The sequence below is a fragment of the Etheostoma cragini genome, chromosome 8 (assembly GCF_013103735.1).
Source record: "Etheostoma cragini isolate CJK2018 chromosome 8, CSU_Ecrag_1.0, whole genome shotgun sequence".
NCBI lineage: Eukaryota > Metazoa > Chordata > Actinopteri > Perciformes > Percidae > Etheostoma > Etheostoma cragini.
The window spans coordinates 7,844,034-7,869,199 of NC_048414.1; the positions used below are offsets into that span (position 1 = coordinate 7,844,034).

Below are 25,166 nucleotides of genomic sequence, written 5' to 3' on the forward strand. Positions count from 1 at the left end.
TGTGTGTGTGTGTGTGTGTGTGTGTGTGTGTGTGTGTGTGTGTGTGTGTGTGTGTGTGTGTGTGCTTGTGCGTGGGCGTGCGTCCTGAAAGTTAGACATTAACCTACACAAGACCAAGGTCTGTCTGCCTCCCTTTGGGGCTGAAGGGCATATACATCTGTTCTTATACCCATTCATTTTATTCTTTGCCTTGTGTGCGTGTGTTTCCAACATGTCCTTTGTGTTTTAAATGATTCCTCGTAACTTTTTTTCAAAATATTTAGTTTACCTTTTAATTTTGTTATTGTTTTTGTGATGCTGGACCTGAAATACACTTGCTATCACAATAAGGTATTGTGTAAAACATTCTTTTTGGGACATTTACTTTTCCTATTAAATCTTGCTATTGAAGTACTGTTCATACACCACACATTTCCCTTGCTCTGTGCTCAACAGTTGATAACGATGGAATCCTACCGGTGTAATTCGTATTTCACACCCAATATGTATCTGTGCCGTTCCTGGGGCAGCAGTCATAACATGGAAAGTGTTGCTTTAGACTTCCCTGCTCCGACTGTCACTTATGGCTAACTCCAAGCCGTGTTGAAGCCTTGTGATGCATACTTCCCTCTGACTCTCTGTCTCAACCAATCACAACCAGCAGCCCCATTATGCACTCTGATGTGGTTCCCACAGATGCCGGTGTCCGTGGCGATAAGGCCTCACAGATGAGCAATCTGATTGGATTAGCAGATCCTTTGAACAAGCCTTGACTGGCTGTTTGCCGGCGGGATGCAAATGAGCTCCTTAAGAGGAAGGCAAGGACTTGACCTTTATTGGGCCTGGCAGTATGGACGGTGGCACGGAGGGAGGAAGGAGGGGTAGAGAATAGCCTCTGAAAGCTGAATTGAGGGAAGTGAAGAGGTAAAAGTATATCACTGGCAGACAATACTCTTTCTCTCCCTGAATCACTTGGTCTCTTTCTCTCTCAGTCTTGCTAAGTGTCTTCATGGTGCCACTGTCCTGCCTGGCTGGTCGGCCTTGTGGCTGGCTGGTTGCTCATTTATGTCTGTGTGTCAGAGCCATTTGCCGCTGCATTTCACCCTTTCTGACAGCCACTTTACCTCTAGGCCTGGCAAAGTTCACGGTTAAGATTCTTGACCCAAAAGACTCAAGTTCAGCAAAGTTAACACCAGTGTTGTAGCCAAGACTTGATCAGAAGTGACCAAAACCCAATACAACCAAAACAAAACTGCTTAAGACTTATATCAGATTCATACAGATAGTAGCACTGTGTGAAAAAATACAGTCCGCTCATTCATTTCAATAATACCAAATTGGGGTGCCAGCTCAGAGGGCATTGACCAAAAGTGCTGGTTTGCCGGTTTTGTCTGCAAAAAAACTTTTTTTGCTAAGCAATACAATGTTCAAATATGTGCGAAAGCCCGTCTCTGCTAGATAACTTTGAAACATGAAGGCCCTATTAATACCATTTACCTGGATAGTTGCAATGAAAGATAACGTGATTGCTGCTGTGATAACTTTCCAGAATTGTAAAACCATCTCTTATCGTATTATAGAGTACAGTTTAGTGTTTTGGCGTCTGATAAGCCTTGAGAATCATGGATTTATCACGCAAAGCGGCCTTCCTGCTTCATATATCATCCCCTCACAGGTATCGGAAACAACACGCCCCCACCAACGCAGCCCTCTTGCATTGTGTTTTAAGACTGAGACAATTTACAATTGAAGGGATGTGTAGTAGATAGATACTAGTACTGGAGTTCAAGTTTAGATATTGGTCTTTGTTTGCCTTTAAGAGCCCCCAATACATAAATGTAAGATATCCGCTGTCGTAGCAGTACTTCGTTTTGTTATTGTTTTACGGTGGTCTAAACTGTTACTGTTACTAAGACCAAATGGGTTCAACAGAAAGACAATTTCTTGGACAATGACTGGGCTGATGACTGGTCTTGAAGACAACAGCTCTTGTTGCTTTTGTGCGCAACATGTTAACTGTGCTCTGCTGTCCCCTCGGTATGAGACTGTGTATTAAATGTTTGAGAGTTACAGTACTGTTGGGGCTTGGAGAATTCTTTTACAATTTTATATCAACACACAGACACTCACTCATGGGCACTCGCACATGCTATATGACCTCTTACTGCCAACAGAGGAAGAAAGTCAGGTTGGGGCTATAAGTCATGCTAGATAAATCCTGCTTTTATTCCAGATAGACAAGGTTGTTTTGGGTGTGGAGGGACGGAGGACTGAATGGATGAAGTGGTGCCTGTACAGTTTTAAGAGCAGGCCCTACTGTTAAAGGCTTTGTGGGCAGCGTGGCCCTTCTCTCACCCCCCTCCTCTCCCTTGGGGGGTTTTATCTGCCCATTTCCTCTTCTCGTGCCGGGCCCTCGGGACGCCTTAATGGCGCCATGTTCCCTGTCAGTCAGATATTTAAATGAAAACCGACCATGAAAGTATGGCTGCTCAGGGCTGGCTTGCTGTGCCACGTCCTTGCACTCAACAGCCAGAGTCAAATGCAGAGGCCCAAACCTCAGCCCAGAGCTCCAGACAGGCTCAGGGAGGGGGGAGTCAGGCTCAATCTGCAAGTTTAATATCCCCCATCAGGTTTTAAACCTGTTTACTTTGCAGATTTGATCAAGGATACTGATGCAAATGGAGGCAATGGCTCCTTGCGCTGGAAACCTTCTGTCCAGAGGTTCATTGATTCATGCTAAATGGGTTTGAGCATCATTCTTAATCCCTCACTTGACCCAAACGATATTGTCCTAAATGCAATAGAATTTTGGAGTCTGTTTACCAGACTGCATCTGTAACAGTGCACTGTTGCACTTATTGTTTGTGTATCATCACTGTTCTCATTCTCCCCAGTTCTAATAATCACTGTGACAACTGACAGGTGCAGGTGGCCTTTCAAACCCATACCAGACAACCTAATTTAACCCAGTAATAAATCTTTGTGCCCAGTTGGCCATTTTAGCTGTTTGGCACAGGGCACTGTAAATTCACCCTAATTAGATCCTCCCTTTACTCCTCCTACTCTCTTCCCCTCTCTTCCCTTTCTCCTCTGACTCTCCCCTGTTTCCTCCCCTGCTCATTGGTACATATGCTCATACACCTGGCCTGCATCGTTACCTGTTTACAAATGACCAGGCTTGTTCTGCTGGCTTCAGCATCCACTCCACCTCACAGTACTGAATCTCTCTCTCTCTCTCGCTCTCTACCCTCCCCTGTGTCATAATTAGACCTCAGAACTCATGTTTGCTTAATATTATAATCCAGTACACCTGCATTTCTCTCTCTATAGTGCTTAAGTGTACCAGCTGCCCCACCTACACCTCCACTCCCCCACCATTGACCTCATGCAGATAGAATTTTGGAATTGATGTTGCCTGAAACTGTTAGCGAGTGTAGGTATTTTGTTTTCACATTTTCTCCCCACCAACGCAGCAACACTAAAAGGCCAGTACACCCCTCCTTTTTGCAGTTCCTCTTAAAGGTATGAGTATTGAGCATGTGAATGTGTGTGTGTGTCAGGGGTGTCAGTGTCAGGGCTAATGGCCTCTAGCAGGGGCGCCAGCCTGAAGATTTATGCCACAAATTAGTCAAATGTGATCAAACAGCAAGCCAGTTAATCATGCAGGACCCACGTTTGTCCCTGCTTTATCTACAGGCATAATTATAGACACCCATTTCTGTGACAGGCCAACGGCAGGCCCCTACGGAGTGATATTGGGGGGCCGCCACGCAGCGTTGTCACGGTGATGAATGTCTTAGGGGTGCGGTGAGTGTTTTAAACACGTATATACTTAACATCCCCTTGTGAATGCTGTGAGTGAAGGCATGGCCCCTGCAGAACTGGTCTAACAGTTAGATGAGGACCAGCTTCCTAAATTAATATTAGTGTGAAACAGTCAGGTCCCCCTTCCCTCCACAGCCTCACAATTTGAAGCACTTCAGCCATTAAGAACAAGCGTTTCCATAAATCTAATTCATCAAATGACTCCCAATTCATTATGTGTTAAGTGTTGACTGGTTAAAGCGAGCTCTATCACTCATCCCCTGCCATTTCAACTGCCTCCTCTGCAGCATCGCGCAACTTGGAATGTGGGAATGGGAATCATCCGGCAGTATTCTGTTATTCCAGGCCATTACCATGTGCCAAACCGGGAAAGAGATCCAGTGATGTGTGCTGCAGTTTGTGATTGGAGTGAATCCTCTCTCTCTCTCCCTCTGACAGCCATTTTAAACACTCGTTTATGCAGCGCTTTTAATATCAATAAGAGAAGCAGGCAGGCAGGCGGACAGGCAGCAGTTTCTTATACACATACACATACACACACACACACACACACACACACACACACACACACACACAGAGTGACACACACGGCCTGGCTGGAAATCAGCAGCCTCCATCTCCCTGGTATGACAGGGTGTGGTAATTATGTCTCTGTGAGAGTGTGTGCTGTTTGCTGGGTGAAAAATGATAATGGGGTGATTTTTAAGTGCCATATCTCCCGCACGGGTAATGAAAAGTACTTTTAATCCAGTTCGGAGGAACGGAGGGGTGGAGGAGAGGAGTGGCTGGGGAGAGGAAGCAGAAGGGTCTGTTGTGATGGGAGGAGAGGAGGAGGAGTGGAGAAATAAGAGGGCGCTCTGAGGGTGGAGGGATGATGATAGAGGGAGCTGAGGAAAAGAGGGAGATGGGGGAGTTCTGTATGGAGATGAGGGGAGCAGACGAAACAAGGAGCGAGGAGAGGTTTCAAGGCAATGCAGTAGCTGAATGGTGTGGGTGTGTGCGTGTGTGCGTACTGGTGTGTGTGTGCGCGATAGGGGGGCTTGTGTTGTTGAGCCAGGGGAATGCCTAAGCCTTGGCATGAAGCTTGGGCTAAGCAATTAGAATAATTAAGAGGGACTGACAAGCTTTTAGAGTCTCTCTCCCTTCCCCTCCCTCTCTAACTCTCTCTCTCTCTCTCTCTCTCTCTCTCACTCTCTCTCTCTCTCTTTCTCATATTCCTGTGCCAGCTGTAAATGTGGAGTATGTCAGACAACATTATGTCAGTTATTTCAGGTTAACACACAAGTGCATTTGTTAGAAGTATGGGAGTGTCAGGTGCCCGAGCACCAGTAAAGGTGGGAAACCCTGTAATTCTGTCAACTCTAATTTCCCACATATTCGCTTTAATTTGTGCACATGATAAAGCTTGCATTAACACTCTCCATGTGTGACATGTTTAAGCTGTGGCCATCTATTCTTGAGAGGCTATGCTGGAGAACATAGCTCACTAATATTACCCATGAGTTAGGATCGCCCAAAGGGCCAACACTTATCACATTCATACCTTAAAACTGGAAGAATATGTTGGGCTAGAGTGTGTGTGTGTGTGTGTGTGTGTGTGTGTGTGTGTGTGTGTGTGTGTGTGTGTGTGCGTGTGCGTGCGTGCTTGTATGCGTGTGTGTGTGTTTGTGTGAGAGAGAGAGAGTTCACTAATGACTTCACACCCCATTAGCGCATTTGCTTGATATGTCACACTTCATTACGTACTTAAATCAGTGGTGCATGAACTTGGAAAAGAGTGTGTGCACGTATGTGTATTGGCGCAGCGGAGTGTGGGACTATTACTATACCAACTTTTGGCTCCAACTCTAGGTGGCCAGTTGGTATTACAGTTTTCTTTTGAGACCTAATTTTCATTGTTTTGAAACTTCATATCACCAAACTACATTGTTGGATAAAAGAATAATTTTCCACATTACTGCATTAAGTCTAAAATACTACTACTTAACTTACGTAAATCTATTTTATGTTTGAGGCTGCAGGAATTCCAGCTCTTAACACCTACAGTAGGCAGTAACTTTATGTAACATTAATTTTGTTCAGTGAGGCATCATTTACCTGCAATTAATCCAGAAACATTTTGGGGATAATTTCATTCTTTCTCTGACCCGAGCTTGGCTCTGGACCCAGAATAACATTGTTAATGGTTAGTCTGAATAATCTGTATGCAGGAAACCTAAGAGCAAAAATAAATGTCCTTGTCTAAGCAGATACATTTCTATCTGTTTGACTCTGCTTAACATTTTATAATAGGGGCCTGATATATGGAGAGTTTATTTGTCTTCACAATTTACAAGATCTCTTGTGTATGTTTCATAGATCAATTACTCAAAGAGCTACCACTGTCCAAACATTTATTCCACTGTCTAAGCCTGCCGTTGTACATAAATCCATCATAAAATCCTACGTGTTAACTGTGTGTGTGTGTGTGTGTGTGTGTGTGTGTGTGTGTGTGTGTGCACGCACTTACACAGGTACAAGTGTTTATATGCACATGCCTGCTTGTATGTTTATGAAGCATATGTGATATGTTTTAATTTGTTGTAAACAGACAGCGTTGCGACCAGGCAGGTTAGTTTTATCAGAGTGTGTTTATCTTAATTCCCCTCAGTTTCTTTCAGTCCTAGCATCCATTACCTGTATGAGGAGGCAGGGTGCTCTCCTGGGCCTCACGCACAAACATACACACACCGTTACCTTGGCATGTAAAATATGATGATATGAGAGTATGTATATATTGCTCACTGCGTGTGACTAACTGCCTGTCTCTTTGTCAGTTTCGTATGCATTGTTGCCTTGGCTTATGGAGAAGATGATGTTTTCACAGCGGCCCATTGTGACCTTGGCTATGTAAACGGGTTTGTAATGTAATCATGAGTGGAGGAGTGAAACTGCTCTGACAGGGAACCATAAACAGGTTAATAGATGCATGCCATGCTAACATGACACATCTCACACATCACATCTCATAGTATGCCATGCCAGAAAACACACACACAAACACACAACCACACACACACACACACACACACACACACACACACACACACACACACACACACACACACACACACAGTAGGTTGAGGTCAGGTGTGTGTATTTGCAAAAGAGACAGGGCATCAGCGTGTAAATATGAGAGATAGCCAAACACTTGCATGCGCACACTGTATGTATGCTCACACTACATTACCCCCTGTGTGGAGAATGACAGGCTCTTTTGGGGGTATGACCCTCTCTCCATGCTGTTTATCTTTAGGGTCACATCCTGCCCTCTAAATCCTGACCCCTAACCTTTGACTTTAGTCCGTCAGCCAGTAGGCACCAACACTGAGCTGACAGCTCCCAAAGCCCACTGACCCCAAAAGTAGAGAGAAGAGGGAGAGGGAGAGAGGGAGACAGATATTTGACCGCCACCCTCTCTTGTAGGGGGAGCAGTGTGCACGCAGTAAGAGTGACAGTTTACCTGTTCAAAGAGGTCAAGCAGTGAGTTAGAGAAACAAAGGAAACACAGGACTCATTTATAAAATACCAAAAGCAAATATAGAAGAAATTAAAAAACAATAGGATGTGAGGATTGAGGGGGAAGGAGGAAAAAAATGGGATGCAAAAGCAAACATGGGTGAACCTGGCTAGTGGAGGTCACACTCTGCCTGAGGAGACAGGTGCCTCTAGATTAGCCTCTACATTGATGGCCTTTATTTACACACACACACACACACACACACACAGACACACACACACACACACACACACACACACACACACACACACACACACACACACACACACACACACACACACACACACACACACACACACAGACATGCACGCACGCACGCACGCACAGACGATGCAAGCCAGTTCTAGAGAACTCCTATACCACAGGGATGTGAAACTAGTGAGAACACAGCTCTGACTCTCATATCCTATTTATACATCCTTTCCTGTACATTACAATCCTATTTAGCTCGCCCTGCTTCCTACACAATCCTATTTATGGACTCACCCCCACCCCGCCACCACAACGCACCCTCTTCCACTCTCCAATCCCATTTGTGTGCCCCCTCCTCCTGTATGCAGGTGCCATCTATCCAAAATGCTGCCTACTGGGTGTGTAAGCCGTGATTCGGGGTGTGTGTGTGTGTGTGTGTGTGTGTGTGTGTGTGTGTGTGTGTGTGTCCACCAGTGATTTGTGTGTTAATGTTACACTGAAATTGGAGTGGTCCACCTAGGAATAGGAGAAACACTGTTCTTGGACTCTTGTGTTTGCAAACATCAGTCAATTGTTCCGTGGCTAACTAAAAAGCTGTTTTGTTCTCTAAAGGCAAAAAATGCTTGAATTTGGTTTGTGCCTCACATCATTATGCACCTAGAAGAAAGAGTTTCAAATCAGTCTCTTGAAATTGAAAGAGACTGTAGGTGCTCGCGCTCTCCAACATCCTTTTGCTATCTGGTGTAATACATATCCATGTCTCTAAATTTACAAAGCGGCCATAAGTAAAGATGAGTGTCTGTGTCTTCTGTCCCGTCCCATCTCCACCTGTCCCTGTGACAGGCCTCTTATCCTCCATTAGTGTATTTAAACAGGACAAAGTGACTGTCCATATCACAGGCCTGTCTCCACCTGACTCCCCTACCTGTCACTCACCCAGTGTTATGAAAGTATGCTCATTCTGTTTGAAGATGGGAGATGAAAGGAGGACAGCAGTCACGCACCTCGTTGGCCTGACAGACCAGATTAGAGTAGCCAATCTTGGAGAAAGAGGTACGAGGGAAGGAAGAGAAGGGTGAGGATGTTCCTGCCTAACTGGATTAGGGGAGGTCGAAGGCAAGGTATATGTAGAACAAGGGTCTGTGCCTGTTTTTATTAAGGTGTGGAAGGGTTAGCAAAGTGGGCGCGGAGGCTTGTGTGCCTGTTCATATTAGAAAGACAGCTGTTTGTTGCCTCCCCAGTTGCACTTTAGTTGAAGTTGAAGGTCTCACAGACAGAGGTAATGATGAGCCAGCAACAAAAAACTTCACATGCCGAAACACCATCTTCTGATGAAATGATAGGTAGACAGACAGGCCGCCAGAGCACAAGGTTAAACATTTCAATATGCTGCTGCTGTTGCTGCTGCTGTATCATACTTTGTATACACAGCTGGACTAGTTGAAGTTATATTGATGCTCAGCGCGAGTCTTAGGCAAATGGTTTCAAACAAGTGATATATGACGTCTTCCATTTGGCAGACATTTTTTTCCAAAGCCAACACCAGAGTGAAATAGTATGACTGAGCTGAATTTATTAATCATTCAATTAACTAAATGTTCCTATTTGGTATGGTTCAGATGAATGGACTGTCAGTCTTTAATGCAATCTAATTCTCAGCACACCTCAAGAGAGATGCTGAGAACTTAACTGCTCTGCAACTCTTTCATTTCTCTCACCCTCCTTTCACCTGCATTACTCATTTCTCTGTGCGCTTTTGTCACACTCATTTTTGCTTTATTATTTCCCTCCAACTTATAGTCTAAATCCAGATTTGCCCTCCTGTTGCGGCGGTTTAAGACGCCCTGCAGCCTGCTATCTACATCTCTTCCTTTGTGTTTCTTTCTTTCCGCCCCTCCTCAGATAGAGTCTTGCTCTGTGTCTTTGGGGCCGGCTGGTAAAGATGGTCGGGGCAGTCAATCGTATCAGACTATCAGGCCAGTTCAACCATAAATTACCTGCAGCTAACAAAGCGTGCTGCTGTAACTATTACACAGGCACTCAAAGTCACCCTGGCCCACACAGCTGGGCTTAACACTCTCACACACTTTGTGCGAATCTGGTCGGTTGCACACTGAGATTTCATTGACAACATACAACTTAAAACATGGGTGGTCAAAGTTCAGTCAGAGAGGCAGATGATGACTTAATATCAGCATCATAGCTCAGTTACCTTTTTATGATTTTAGGATTCATATTAAAGCCAGAGGAACATTTGCATTCCATTATTCCTAGCCATTTTATTTGAATTTACTAGCATAAAACTGCAACAGAAATGACAAGCTAACATGTCAATTTAATAATGTTAAAATGCGTAAGGTTGTTCAATTTAGATTTCTTCTAACATTTTTTGCAAAAGGCCTATTTGTTTCAATAACTTCTTAGAGCATGACTGCTATACTCTAGATAACCTCTACTGTCATTAAGCATAAACACATAACACTTAACAACCAGTTATCTGATGGAACTTGTAAATAATTAGAAATGGATCCACAATTAATTAATGGGAATTTATTTAGCTAATAGTAGCAGCATCCACTGTCCCTGTATGGTTAACTATTTGTTGTGTCGAGACAGAGCAATGCCTTTTCCCTCTCCCAGCTGTGTGCTCAGGTCTGTGTTATTGGCTAATTGAGAGCGTGTTCTGTGCTGCAGCTCTGCCCTGGAGGTTAGTGTTAGCACACACACACTGTAGCAGGACAAATGAGAATACACCCCGCCATCTGCCCAAGAGAGACACTTCGTTGCCCTCTCCTTGTCCCTCTACCCTTGTTCCTCTCTTCTCTTTTTACTCTTTTAGTCTCATTTTTATTTCTTCCTTTATTCTCCCACCTCTCTCTCTCTTCACCCTCTCCCCCTGCCACTCTCCCCACCTCTTCTATTCTACCTTTCCATTTGAACAGTTTTCTCTCTCTCTGTGTACCACCTCTTCTTTTTTATCCCTCTTGTTTCCTCCCTGCTCCTTTCTCCCACCTGCCTCTCTCTCTATCCCGAGTAAGTCAGTGGGAGGTTTGTGTGTTTGTGATGTGGGGGGGTTCAGGCTGTCGTGTTAAGGTGTTACCGTAGTCTGACCGCAGACTTTCAGAATGTTCAGTGGGCGTGATCCATAGGGGCTGACACAGAAGGTGACCCCCGGTCGGTAACCTTGGAGACCAACTTTATTAAAATGAATTTGAGTAGAGGGGCCGTCCTGACAGCAGCATAATTACATCGCAGAGCATCAGCACTAATTTATGCAGCCCGCATTCAACCGGTCAGGAGTGCCGAGATGGGGTCAGCGTGGACACACACACACACACACACACACATGTATACACACACACACACACACACACACACACACTCTTGCAGGCGCATATTGGGACACACACATACACATGGATCAGCATACCAATAAAAATAGGTAAATACATTCAGTTTGTTCCTATATTGAATTGAGCCACATCTCTCTGTAATGGTTTTTACTGCTTTGAAGCTCAATGTGAGTGTGAATGTATGTAGGCATACATATGTGACCTGTGTGTGTTTGTGTCAGAGAGACAGTATGTGTAAGTATATTTAGCAGACTGGACTGGACTTATTGGTGTCATAGCCTGGTAAGCGAGCAGTGACTCAAATACAGACGGCCAATTCATGTGTCTTTTTAATGTTTTATGTGCATACTGTACAGTTTCACTGTAGTGGTCTCCTCTTTGCTTATTGACACTAATGGCGTTTTTCCATTAATGGTACCTACTCGCCTTGCCTCGGCTCCACTTGGATCGGCCACGGTGGCCCGTCCTCCTTTTTCCATTGCAGATTAGTATCACCTCATGCGTGAGGCGAGCCGTGGCTGGTTGTCATAGCACAGAACGTCGAAGGTGTGTTACTTTTGATTCTGGGCATGAGGCTGTTTGCCACAGCCAGAAGACAAATTAGTTTCAAAATAACCCGGAGGCAGCAAAAAAAAAAACCGCTGGCTAAACTATTTAAACACATTTCTGGCAATGATGACACAGTGAATAGTGACGATTCTCTCCGACCAATCAGTAGGTTTTCAAGTCACCTTTTGGTATCGCCTCAGTTTGCTTGAAACCTTGACTGAGGTGGTACTAAAAAAGTAGCAGTTAGCAGGCACCAGGGACTTTTTTTTGTAACGGAAAACTAAGAAAGGGGAGTAGAGTTGAGTCGAAAAGGTACCCTGAGTGGAAAAACACCATAAAACTCCCCATTGACGCCATCACTGAGGCAATACTCATAGGGTGGCAACTACGATAAAGAAAAGGTAAAGTGACCTACCTTGACGGTTCTTAGGTAGGTATAACAACAGTCTATATTAATAATAACAAAGGTCAATGCTCAGAGGCTTGCATGGCAGTCCTTCAGTTTTTTATGCCCAAAGAGTAACCTTACACCTGCTTTTCATAATGCAAAGTTTTCTTTACCTTAACACCCTTTTCCTCTAAGAGAGGTGTTCTTTCAATCTCGCTATCTCCTCTCTGTGCCATTTCTTCTCAGTCTCAGGTTTTCTCAGTTGCAAATAAACACACACAACCGTTTACATGCATTCACTTTGAGTTTGAGCCACTCCAATTTAAATATCAAGCTGCCAACATGACTAAACCCAAACTTTTACAGTAGATGCCAACACATTTGGATAGTAATCTTTAATCTATTAACTTGAAATGCTACAAACAATAAAAAGACAAAAGTAAATGAAAACATTTAAGCGCAGTTGACTGCATTCTTGCAGGGCAAACAGTTCTGTCCCCCCCCCTGATCTTTGCTCGGCTTCTGTTCTAAAGAAGTTTTCCGCACCTATTCACAATCTAGTGATGACAAGTCTGCCCTATAGAGGCTAAAGCAAGAGACAAAAGGTGAAACTCTGGAGTATCAAAAGGGGAGAGAGGAAAAAGGGGTCAAAGGAAGAGAAACAGGAGAAAGTGCTATAGAGAAGAGTAAAGAAGGGGTGAACAGGGGGAACGTGGATATAAGTCACAGCTCCAGTCACTCCATTGTAGCCGTTGTGACCAAGGGCACACTAATCTATCCCATTACCAGATATCTCCGACTCTCTCTTGTCGGAAACAACAGAATGTTACTCGAATGTTACTGCTAGCTGCTCTCCTGTGACATGTTCCTGCTGTGTGTGTCTGTGAGGGAGGGAGAGAGAGGAAGAAAGGGAGGGAGAGCATGCTTTTGTGTGCGAGTGTGTGCAAGAGACAGTGTGAGTGAGACAGAATGCTGTGCCTGTGTGTGTGTGTGTGTGTGTGTGTGTGTGGAAGTGTGTGCGTAATGACAGTTCGGCTAGTTGCTCTCCTGTGAAAATGACACGTTCCTGCCAAATTAATATCATTACTATCAGAGTTTAATGGGCCAGTGCTGCCTTCTTATTTAAAACAGAACATCCCTCTCTCGACCTCCACCATGAGGAAAGGGGGGGGCGGGTTATGAGCAGGATAGACAATGTGAAGAGACTTTTTTTATTTCCTACTACAGCCAAAAAGAAAGATGAACTTAAGATAGGGTTAGGATGTGCTTGAAAGCAAACAAATATAATATTGAGGTTAAAAAGGACATCATTTAATTATGCTCTTAGACAGAGGAAATGAAGACACACATTTTCATTTGTACCTGAGGCCCACTTTGTGTGCATTCAGGGGGACTGGGACGACTCATTATTTGTAGTTTTCTCTCCAACCATGTCAGTCAATTGCCTAAAAATACATTTCCCTTTCTGCTTTGTGTGGTAGCTTTAAAATGTATCTCTGCTCTGTTGAACAATAGGGCTTCCTCCCAGTTGTAATGTTACATTTTGACGGCTGCTATCACCACCTTTATTTAACTTAACAAAATGCCAGATCATGTTTGCAGTATTAAGGTTAGGGGGCTCCTGCCTTTTTTCTTTTTGGGAGAAATAAAACTTTTTGGAGGCAACTTAGAAATGTTCGGCTCTTGGCTACATTTTCTTTCACAGCTTGTGGTTTACAGTATGTTTTTTTGGTCACTGTTTCTCTTTTCTTTTACAGTACTTTACAGTAGGTGTGTACAGTATGAGCAGTCTGTTAGGATGTCATACTTTACTCGTAGTCAGCACTGTGATAATGAGTTCATTTGGAAATACACTCTGCGGGCCGCCTGTGCATGTGGCTGCATGCATGGTTGTGTTTGCACATGTGTTCATATTTGCACAATCTGTATACACGTGGCTATAAGTATTGCACACTACAGTGTGTGTGTGTGTGTGTGTGTGTGAGTGTGTGAGTGTGTGGGTGGGGTTGGGGGGGGTTTGTATGTGCACACCTGAAAATGTGTGTGAGAGATTGTGAGTGTGTGAATATGTCAGGTTGCCGCAGGAGACCAATTAGCTGGTGCATCAGTGAGGAGGTGAGCATACACACACCTGTGTGTGGCCCTATTACACCAGCTCATCACACACTCGCATACCGACACACAGACAGCATTGCTCTGCTCATAATAGAAACATACTGACACTTACAGTACATTGACCATATGGAATAATGACTTCACCGTGTCAAACTGTCAGACTTGAGTCACCAGCATGCGTTATTTCAACCAGGTGTTACTAACTTGACCAACTTTTTTGAATTATGGGTTATCTTACTGCTGCTGAATGGTTGTCATTACCAATATGTACTTTACATTTGAACATTTCTTCGCTCAAAACTGCACACCTTGTATTCACACACTGTAGATGAGATCCAAACTTTGAGGTGTCGTGCACTGATGCAATCAGGTGAGAGTGAAAAAGCAGATCACAGCCAATAAAGCAGCCAGGCCTCTTCATGTATAATTCAGATCTTTTATGGTGGGCTATGCACCTATATGGGCGTGCTGATGGAAGACTAAGGCCATTTCCAGCCAGAGAAAAGCCCTTTTAAAAGCTAATCCTTGTGCCAGAGTCCTGCTCTTTTACTGCTCCTGTTTAATGAATAGGTGTCCAATAAGGCCTTTTATTGTCTTAGCATATGTTGCTTTTATTAGGGGAAAATAATTAGGTTGTGCGGATCACTACGGAAGTCCTCTCGCAAGATAAAAATGAGATAGTTTCACAGTCGTTGCGCAAGTCCTTCTGACTCCTTGTCGTTTTCCCCATGGATGCCTTGTGTCCTAACTCCCTCACCTCCTCCTCTCCTTTGTTTCCTTCTCTGCTCTCCTTGTCCCTCCTCTCATCTTTATGCCTCCCCTCCTCCTCTACCTCTTGTCCTTTGCATTCCCTCCACCTCGTTCCTCACTTCCTTTTCTATTGTTCCCTCGAACATGCGGGTATTAAATGTATGCAGCGATGTCGCATTGGACTGCACATTTACACACACACACACACACACACACACACACAAACCAGATGAACACTCACAGTGTGACAGGAGGCTGTTGATGACTGACACTCTGTTGATCTTATCTGGCACGAATAGGGGGAAAGGGAGGGCCGCAGAGAGAAATAGTGCATGGGGGTTTCCTGCTGTGCTTTGTGTTGTCTCTGTCACTCCTACATAGTTTATTCCTCTGCTCCTTTCTCTCTCCTGCTTCTCATCTTCTACTACATCCCTCTGCTCGATTATATAGAAAGAAAGAATGTCAACAGGGCTCATCTGTGATCTGGGACTCCAGGGATAGATATCCATTTACCTTCAAGAGGTCCTACAATGGGGTAGGGGTAGGGGAAAAAATTGGTACAGCATAGGATTGCGATATTTTCAGTCGCAATACTGTATCGATACACAGGCACCAAGTATCAATCTTTTTATCATATATGTGATGGTCAGTTTGTCTGCTTGACAGTCCCATTTTGCAGCAATAAAATTGAGCGGATATGAACAAACAGAGAAATGTAACATTTTAGATGAAACAGATGCTGTCAAAGTGTCCTTTTGGGGCCTTCATTTGAAACTGAGAAAAATTAGAAGTTAAAAAAAAGTTATAAATTTCAATATATTGCAGAATATTACAATATGTTTAAAATCGCAATAATATTGTATCGTTGCATAAGTACTGTGACGATATCGTATCGGATGGCGTCTAGTGATTCCCACCCCTACTACTGTGACCGTTTACCCATGAGATCTCAGCTACTGTATGCCTAGTCCTGTAAATTATTAGGCCCGAGGGGGATGGGGCTGCAGGGAAAAAGGGATCTGCAGAGGGTTGATGGAAAAGAACGGGGCTGAGGAAAGAGCAGGGGGCAAGGCTGACAGACTGCGAGAGATTGAGCAGGCATGATGAAGAAACCGAAAGAGAAGAAGGGAGGGGGAGGCTGGCCCTTCCATTCTGTCCTTAATGCCCCTCAAGGGAGCACACTGCCAATATATGAGTATTTGCCATCCGCCTATGGGCTAATGGAGGGTATGAAATAGAGTTTAGTATATACAGATGACCAGGGGTAGACTAATCACTGGGGAGACCCATGATGGGGAGAGCGTGTTACACTCAAAGGATCTAAACAAGCTCTTAGTCAAATTATTATGGACATGTCTCCCACTTGAATAAAGGCTTTAGACTTTATTCAGTGCTGTTGGATGTATAGAAGTGAATCATTTGTAGAGTGCTTGGAGATTATTTTATCTTGCTGGAACTGAAAAAATCAACAGCACCTTTACTTGCTTAAATCTACTTTGACCATTGGCTCACCTTACCCTGTTTTCCACCAACTGCAGAACGGCTGCGGATCCGCTACAGAATGGCAGTGGAGTCAATAGATTTCCATTAAAGTCATGTGTGTATTTTCACTGACTGCGGAACGACTGCGTTCCAATTCCGTCCCAGCTCTGGCGATCCACAGCTTTCTAGAGCAGATATGCAGAGCTTCTGTTTTTGCCTGTGCCGGAGAGCTTCGCAGCAATTCAGCACAGAAACAAATTAAAACATCTGGTTAATTTTCAAAGTAAAATACACCGCGTTTTTGGCGGATCATACTTCCCTGCACTACACCTTGAAAATATCATAATGGGTGGTGACAGGCTTGAAGTCAACAGGTCAGAGGTTTTGTGGTTCCGTTTATGAAATTATATCATGTTATATTGCAAGATCATATGTGAATTTGCGAGATCTTGGTGGTCCTTCAGCTGTCAGTCATGGCCGCATCCATTTCGCAACAAATCCGAACCTGGTGGGCATTGAAGGATGGCGGAGCGCGCAGCGCAGAGCAAACACGCAGCGGTCCTGATCTAAAGCGTTTCGCAGTTGATGAAAATCCATGGTTAGTCACACAGAGGGCTGAGTGTCAGGGAACTATCGGAAGTGTGCGGGGACGTCTTTGAGGCGCTAATCTCATCCCCCTTGGTTGAGTAGTCAAGCTAAATAGAGGGGCCACTTGGTTATCTAAGGGGACTGCGTTACTCAGTATTCCCTCTCCTGTTGGGCTAGCCACGCTAGGCTGAGTTGTCAGCTTGCCGAGGTTACCATGGCACACACACACACACACACACACACACACAAACACACACACACACACACACACACACACACACACACACGGCAGGGGTGGCCTAAAGGTTAAAGATGCAACCTTGGAGCCGGGAGGTCGCCGGTTCAATCCACAGACTGACAGGATAAATTCTGAGTGGGCACCACCACAGAGGTGCCCATGAGCAAGGACCTTAACCCCAACTGCTCCAGCGGAGCTGCTCATTGGCAAGCAGATGAGACTGGGGTTGGATGGGCACCTTCCATGTATGAATGTGGTGCAACTGTGTGAATCTGAAAGCCCGTTGTTGCAAATGAGAATGTGTTCTCAATTGTCTTAACTGGATAAATAAAGCTTAAATATAAATTTAAAAAAAGCACAAATACACAGAAGACTTTTTTGATTTCAATGGTTATTTATTAAATGTAAAATATCTTTAGCACGGATTAAAAATCAGACACCTCCATCTATTTGAAACATCACAGGCTGAAAAAAACATTTCTGAAACAGAATCACAATCCCTGTGGAATCCCACTTTCAGGATAGCTTGTCCACGAGGCTGGGCAGAGGGCTGAGGCAAACACTGCACTCCTTCTGATCCCTTCATGGTGCTACAAGCCTAGGAAAAAACTTTCCAAATGCATGCTGTAGCCTTATTACATTGAATTGTAGAAAATGTTTTTTATTCATCAAGTTCATTCAAGTACCTTGAGAATCCAGGTATTTTACCACTTATATGAGAAAAGAAATCTGTAACAAAAAAATGTGACTTTCTCTAAAACCGGGTATAATAGTACTTGCGAGAATTTATCTGCACTTGTCTATCTTATGGAACTACACAGTGGGTACACAGAATGCTGCTTGTCTGTGTCAAACTTCAAGAAGGCTACAAAAACTATAAATAAAAAATCTTTTAATAATTTTGATTCCAACCAAAACCGTTTTCTTGACTTGCTGCAAATCCAGAGGGCCTTCTCATGACAATTATGGGAATATGATGTAGTGATGGGTGGTTCATGCTAGGAACTAAACTTTTGAGATTGTGTCCCAGGCATAAATAGCTTTGCCAACATAAAGCACTGCTGCTGCTGAATTGGAGTGCAATCACAGAGGTCAGCTGGTGAACGTCCCCCTCTCTTTTCTGCTCTGCCTCAACCCTCGCTGCTGTACAAATACCAACTGACAACAACTGACACAGATGGTGAGGAGAAACACAGAAGACAGGCAAAGGAAGAGAAATCCACCCACAGGAGTAAGAAAACAGGAAGACTCTACACACACTGTCCGAGAGAGATATTGCCTGACAATATTATCAACTCATTTATTTTAAACTTTTTTTTTAATCTTTTCTTTTTTTCTACTTTTTTTTTTAAGATATTCTTATTTGTCCAGCACATGCCATATGAGAATTTGGGGATTATAAAAGTACCTGAAAGAATTGCTAGGTTTTCAGCATGCATAGCTGTTTGTATTTACAAGTTTGTATGTACAGGGATGGGCCAAAAACAGACTGTTCTACAGTACTGGGTTTATTTACATCCAGGTCAGAGGGAGAGGTCAATGTTATAACTACAGATGTGGGGCTGAAGGGTCACATGCATAGGGTCGGAGAAAGCTCATCTGGCTGAGTACAACTTGGATGATGAAGACACAGAACAGAACACGGCAAAATAACATTACTGTTAATTCAACAACATCACATCTCCAATACCGTTTTTGCTTTTGAATACGCTCAATACAGAGTTTTCAGCCACTGATTATTGCGTAACACTATACAAGGACATTTCTATTGCAAGTCCATGAGGTCCATGGGTATTGAGTTGATACTGAGATGGAAGACTTGGATCGGATCCCAGAGCAGTTAGCCGTAGTAGTGGATCCCAGGCTAAGTGCTGACCCATTGCTGTATTTCCACAGTCAGCTTATTGCAGGTTTTTTTGTAAGTATTTTCTCAGCATTCGCGTGTGTTTTTTGTTATCCTTTGGTTTGTCATATTGCTGTGGAGCATTAATCTTTATATTATTGATCATTATAGATTTATGGCTGTTTTGGTGCACTTTATCTGTCCCATCTTCTCCCCTCCCCAAATCAGTGTGGTAATAGCAGAGCTGCATTTATTTTGGGGAATGTTTAAGCGAAGTCTAAAGTAATCTAAAACAAGTCCTGGTCAAGTCTCAAGTCAGGTCTCAGAATGTTGACTGTGCTAATTAATGGCATGGCACTAGTCAAAACCTTTTAAAATAATGTTTGACATTGTTGACACAAAGGATCCTCTGCAAATTATTAGACCTTTTTAAAGAATAATAAGAAATATCTATAAACGTGTATAGGTGGATTGATCCTCATGACTGTCTTTCTGAATAGGCCAATTGCACAGCAATAGGCAGTTCAACCCGACAATCATTAATTTAATCACAATGAATAAGTAATGTAAATGCACTTTATTTACTACAGCTACAAAACCTTTGCAATAACCTGCAACATGGCAAATTACCACATATTATTATTATTATTATTATTATTAATATTATTGTTTATTTTATTATGTTTGTGTTATCCAGTCAAAAGTCTCTTGTCAAGTCATCCTGTCAGTCAAGTCAAAGTTTACAGCTTTGGGTAGTAGAGAACAACTCTAAAACACCACAGATGTTACTACTGTACACAAGAAAACGATTCACATTTAGTTGCAGAAGATAGAAAGACACACAGCAAAATCCATCAGTTTGTAGACAGCTACATTTACAGGCATAATCTACAGTTTCACATGGGTTAGAAATGGCTGTTACACCACAGATGTGTATGATGCACACTGGTTCAGTGAAATACCAAATTCATGTAGATTGTCCCAAATGTTTATTTGCGTATCTGTTCGTGCTTGTGTGCAGGCACATGCTTGTGTTCAGGCATGCACATAGGAGTACCGTATGTGTGTATGTGTAATTGCGTAATGTATTGAGGTTGTTGCAGCACATCCCCTCTTGTTCTCTTTCTCACTACCTCGCACACCCCTTGCCTCCTGTCTGCAAATACACACACACACACACACACACACACACACAATGATAGATGGCTGTGGTGGGTGGTTGAGCATGTTAATGCCTAATCTCATCAGCCTTATCTTCTGCAGAGGTTACAGGGTCAAGTGGTGAGGTGGATGAGCTAAACACCAATAAGATAGCACATTTCTGGAATCCCAGCTTTTTTCTAGGAAAGATATGGACTTTGCACTTTTGAAAAAAATAATAATATGGCAGACATGATTATGAACTCCGCCACATAAATCTGGAATATGAAAGTCAGTGTATTTTTTATCAATATTTTAACTAGCAGCAGGACCAGTGTTTGGTAACTGAACACAAACAAACTGAATTGAAAGTCAGCCAAGTTCAAGGGGGCGTCAGCGAGTCAGAGCATGCGGCGCTGAAATCTTCAGTGGGGTTTAAAAAGCATTTAGCTCTCAGACGAGCTAAATCAGATGCCCTAAGCAAGCGAGATGAGTTAAACTGAGCGTGTGTGAACCTGCAACTCAGAGACACTGCTTGGCATTTGTCTGCCTTTGATATGGCGACATGTGATGTGGATGAAGTTATCGCCCCACTGGCAGGTGAGACAGACAGCGGCACACAGGGAGATGCTGCCTTTTCATCTGCTGTTTACCAGCTCTCTCATCACACTGCACTTCAAACACACTCAATCTGCTGCTGCAACGTTACATACCAGGGCTCCTCCTGGCAGAAGTTTACAAAGAGCTGAGAGGGGGGTGTGTGTGAGTGTGTGTCTGTGTTTTGGTGTGTGTTGATGAGAAAAATAAATTCTTGGAATCTGGTTGGTGTGTGTAGTTCGTTCATTGTATTTGTATTCATGTGCACATTTTTGTTTTTGCATGAGAACGTGTAAATGTTTTAGACCTCGATGGTTCTTTCCACTTTATGTGTGTTTGTCTTACAGCCGCTTTAGGAAACTGTTCAAACATTGGGCATGTAATGTGGCTCCATAATGCATGTGTGCATGTTTGTGGGTCTTGCCCATGTTTGACTACTGCACACATGGGGTTGGCTAAGTATGTGCCAGTGCTCTGTGCTAAACATTAGTTCTCAGCCTCCACAGCAGTGTTCTCTCTCACTCTCTCTGCCCCCCATCTCACTCTGGCTGCCTCTCATTGGGAGATAAAGAGGCAAGCCATTTCATGTGGCCACATAGAAGTTGTCTCCAGCCCCGGAGTTTACAGGGAAGCTGTCACAGCAGCTTTTAGCCAGAGCTGCAACATGAAAGATCCCTCTTTGAGCAGTTGGGTTATGTGTGTAATTCTCTCTGACGTGTTTATTCTGCTGCAGTTTCAACTTTTATTTTCAAATGTCACAGAAGTCTCCCTCCTCCAAAAATATCCCTACTAATTACTGACTGATGGGACAGGGTGTATTAGAGAATTTAGCAGTTTGCGTCTAAATACAGTTTTTCTTTTACGACGCATCTCGCCTTGACAACATAAAACGAGTCAGAGTCAATTTATGGGTTGAGACTTGAGTGATCTTCAGATTTAAACCTGCCTTAAAAAAATGGAAGAGGGCTTACTGAGTGAGTGAGTGTGTGTGTGTGTGTGTGTGTATGTGTGTGTGTGTGTGTGTGTGTGTGTGTGTGTGTGTGTACTGTCTGCGAAAATGTCGCTTATCTAGTCTAGCTTCTGATTTAAACACCTAGGTACAGAATTGTACTTGCATCATTCCCAGTAGTTTTTCTCAACTTTAAAAGCCTGGCTGAACCCATATACACAACATGTGAAAATATACATTTATAACCATGGCATAAAACCTGTTCTTTAACACTATACATAAGTTTCCTCCATACAGGAGCTGGTGTAATTTTCATGTTCTCACATTCGCCATTGTGAGTCTATACATCTGTAGCATTCTTATGGTCCCATATAGCCAGAGGTCCTGTACACACAGAGTACTTAAATAAATAAATAAATAAATAAATATATGTTTATGTATATAAATATATGTACAGTGATGGAGTTATGATGTTCCCATGGCAATATGACCCAGTCATCATGGGCTGCAGAAAGAGGGGAGAGACAGCTTGTAGAGTCATTTTTTCTTATTCTTCCTGTTGACACTCTGTCCTGCTGTCTATATTTCTGTGTCAGGGTGTGTAGATGTAGAGGACATAGCGATGTAGTTGGTGTCCACTGTTCTTTCTCTGGACAGGGCACGTCCTAATGTCTAAGTCAGTAAATGGGTTCTTTGTATTTTGTCTTCTCCCGAAGGCTGACGCTGCCTTGTTATCTCAGTCTCATGAGTTGCCTGCTGAACTCGTATCTCTTTCTTTGCGTTTCTCTGTCCCCAGCAACAAGGGGCGGCCACTACGGTGTACTGTGCCGTAGCGCAGGAGCTGGAAGGGTTAGGCGGCATGTACTTCAACAACTGCTTCCGCTGCCTGCCGTCCATCCAGGCCCAGGACCAGAGCAGCGCTGAAAGCCTGTGGGAGCTGAGCGAGCGCCTGGTTGCAGAGAGGTCAGCAGGCATACAGGCCCTCTGATGGACCAACGAGGAGGTGGAGAAGGTGGACTAGTCCAACAGGAAGGATGTTGGGTCACTGTCATGTCCAGTTAGGTATGAACTTAATAAAAGTTAACTGTACTGCACGATACAAGAGAGCTGCCAAACCACAGAAGTCCATCTGGCTATGCCACGTTACTACGGGGGCTAAATCACACTACATAAACAGTACAGTGGGGGTTATATACACTACTGAATAAATTAAAGTTTAAGTTGTCTTCAGCTCTGCTGTGGTAGTTTACAATGGGAGGTGTGGGACGGGAGAAGATTTGGGAGGATTTCAGGGATCTCTTAAAGTTTGTCTCAGTAGCTTTTTTTAAAAAACGTTTTCAAATCTTCATTTCACAACTATTTAAAAGAGCAAAGTTCAAAGAAGCAAGTGACCTGTCTTGCTAACAATACAGGGTTACCTAATAAGCATACGCTCTATGGCATATGCATCCGTTTCCAGCAAAATTGCACTATATGGCAAATATTGTATCTTTCTTTCCAATTAAATTCAGTATCCTCTTGTCTAGTTCTACGTGGATGTTGATGTTTCCTATTGAGATACAGAGAGCGTTGGTTAAATCTTTATGGGCTCAAATAAAATAACGAGTAATGGGCATGTGACATTCATGGATATATAAACACACTAGAGGTATGATTCTTATGGCTATATACAATATTCTGCAATAATTTTATTTCTTATCAATGTCCCTATTTGTTTTTTCTGTACAATATTTACAATGTCCTGATTTCTGGGCATGTGCTAAAGGGGTGTGGAGATCTTTTTTTTTCTCTTAGTCATTTGATTCAACCTATGTATTAATAATTGATACTCTGGTAAATCTAAATTACAATTTGGAGGTATTTCAAGGGATGATTCGTGTCCTTTTGAATAGCAAAAACAGATGGTGGAGAAGTGTTTTTCCAGAGTCCAGGATCTTTAATTTCCGTGTTTCTTCCCTTGTTGTTGTTGTTGTTGTTGTTGTAGTAGAAGAATTTGAAAGTGATTTCAGTCTTTTGTTAATATTTTGTATCATCATTGTTTTATTATTGAATTCTGACTTTGGGTTTTCTGTGGATTGGTTGCCGTGAAGCCGCTGTTGGGACGCTTTTGAGACTTTGTGCTTTATGGCAGTCTGGGTGCCAGAGGTTGTTTTTGGAACATCAGCATTCCAGAGTAATGATATCTGTAAGAAAAACAAATGAGAAAGAACATTTAATAAAAGTCTGTTTTACAGAAACATGTGTGTAAAATCTTTTTAAACACAAAGTGGAAGTCCATTCATTTGAAGGCCATTAGGGGGAGATATTTGTGTAGGGAGCCGACAAGTGAACACTGAAGTCTGACTAAGTAGAACTGTTTCTGAGAAAAGAAAAGTATTTGATGTGTATCAAGGAATCATCAACATTAGTGTGTTTAATGATACATTTAACAAACGTTAATTACATTTTTCTCTCTACATTGTTCATGTTCTGTATGTCAGACATTAACAGATCAACCAGTTGATCCCAAAGACAACCTGCACTTTCATACATGGATCATCAGCTGCCTTGTGGTATCACACTAACACACACACACACACACATAAATTCAGCGCTGCTTTTTCCATCTCTTTTCCTCTGTGTCTCTTTCAGTGTCCTTCTTATGCACACACACTCACGGAACACACACTCACACATCAATCAGAAACATGCTATGCCTTTACACAGCCGTGGCCTGTCCAGAAAGTGATACCGGTGTCCTACCCTGTTATAATCTGTACTGCACCCAGAGTACAGGTGTCTTATCACTTTCCTTTCACAGCCCAGGACACACATGGAACAGAGATACAGCACAAACAACACACACACACACACACACACACACACACACACACAGTACACAATTTGCAAGGGCAGTCGGTGTCTCATATTTACCCAGCGAATAATTGAGTGAGAAACCAAGCAGATTTTTGAAAAATGTCCAGGTGCAGCACGGTGCTGTGACCCCTGAATCGGTTACATTCATGTAGTACATACTGAGTGATTCAGCTGTAGCTATACTAAATAGGAATAAACAGCGGTGTTAGCCACACCACCACTACAATGTTTAAAATATTAACGATAACAGGATTACACCGGCTGCTGTCCATGGTGCTGATCAGGCTCTGTCATTATACTTCTGCCCCTGGTGACCTATCCATGGAAAAAGTTGTCACTCACGAGACTTTGCCTTTTTGTTAATCAATTATACAACACATTTTCACCCTGTGTGTTCAGTCTGCAGAGCGTTGAAACATGCCTCTGTAAGAGAGGATACTGTTCCCTTCTGCTTGGTTCTGGGTTGAACAGACATATGTTTAGCGTGTCAGCTGTTTAGTTTCCCTCTGCTTGTTGTTAGATCCCAGCAACTTGTTAAGTTAGTCTACCCCGGTGAGTTTATTGTTTCCAATTGCAGACTTCCTGTTTGGCTGTGCCTACATTGGATATACTTAAATACTATTTCTACCTCATCTGGTCTCTCACGTTGGGTCTGACTCCTGCCTTGTGTCACACTCCAACGCTATTGCAATATCAATTTTATTCAAAGATTTCTTGACTGAATAACTTCTTAAGATGGAATTTATCATAGAATCTCTTCTGT

General features: G+C 43.1%; 2 protein-coding genes across 2 annotated transcripts in view; one reads left to right on the forward strand and one right to left on the reverse strand.

The window, feature by feature from the left end:
* The window catches only part of wwox (WW domain containing oxidoreductase), a 132,326-nt gene extending 108,545 nt beyond the window's left edge, over positions 1-23,781 (forward strand). Inside the window, exon 9 of the mRNA XM_034879943.1 lies at positions 22,344-23,781. Coding sequence (XP_034735834.1) covers positions 22,344-22,535 — 192 coding nt within the window. The 3' untranslated portion in view covers positions 22,536-23,781. The remainder of the gene's footprint in view (positions 1-22,343) is intronic.
* The window catches only part of mafb (v-maf avian musculoaponeurotic fibrosarcoma oncogene homolog b (paralog b)), a 48,661-nt gene continuing 40,887 nt past the window's right edge, over positions 17,393-25,166 (reverse strand). The window contains exon 3 of the mRNA XM_034879962.1: positions 17,393-23,730. The gene's annotated coding sequence lies outside the window, so the exon portion shown is untranslated. The remainder of the gene's footprint in view (positions 23,731-25,166) is intronic.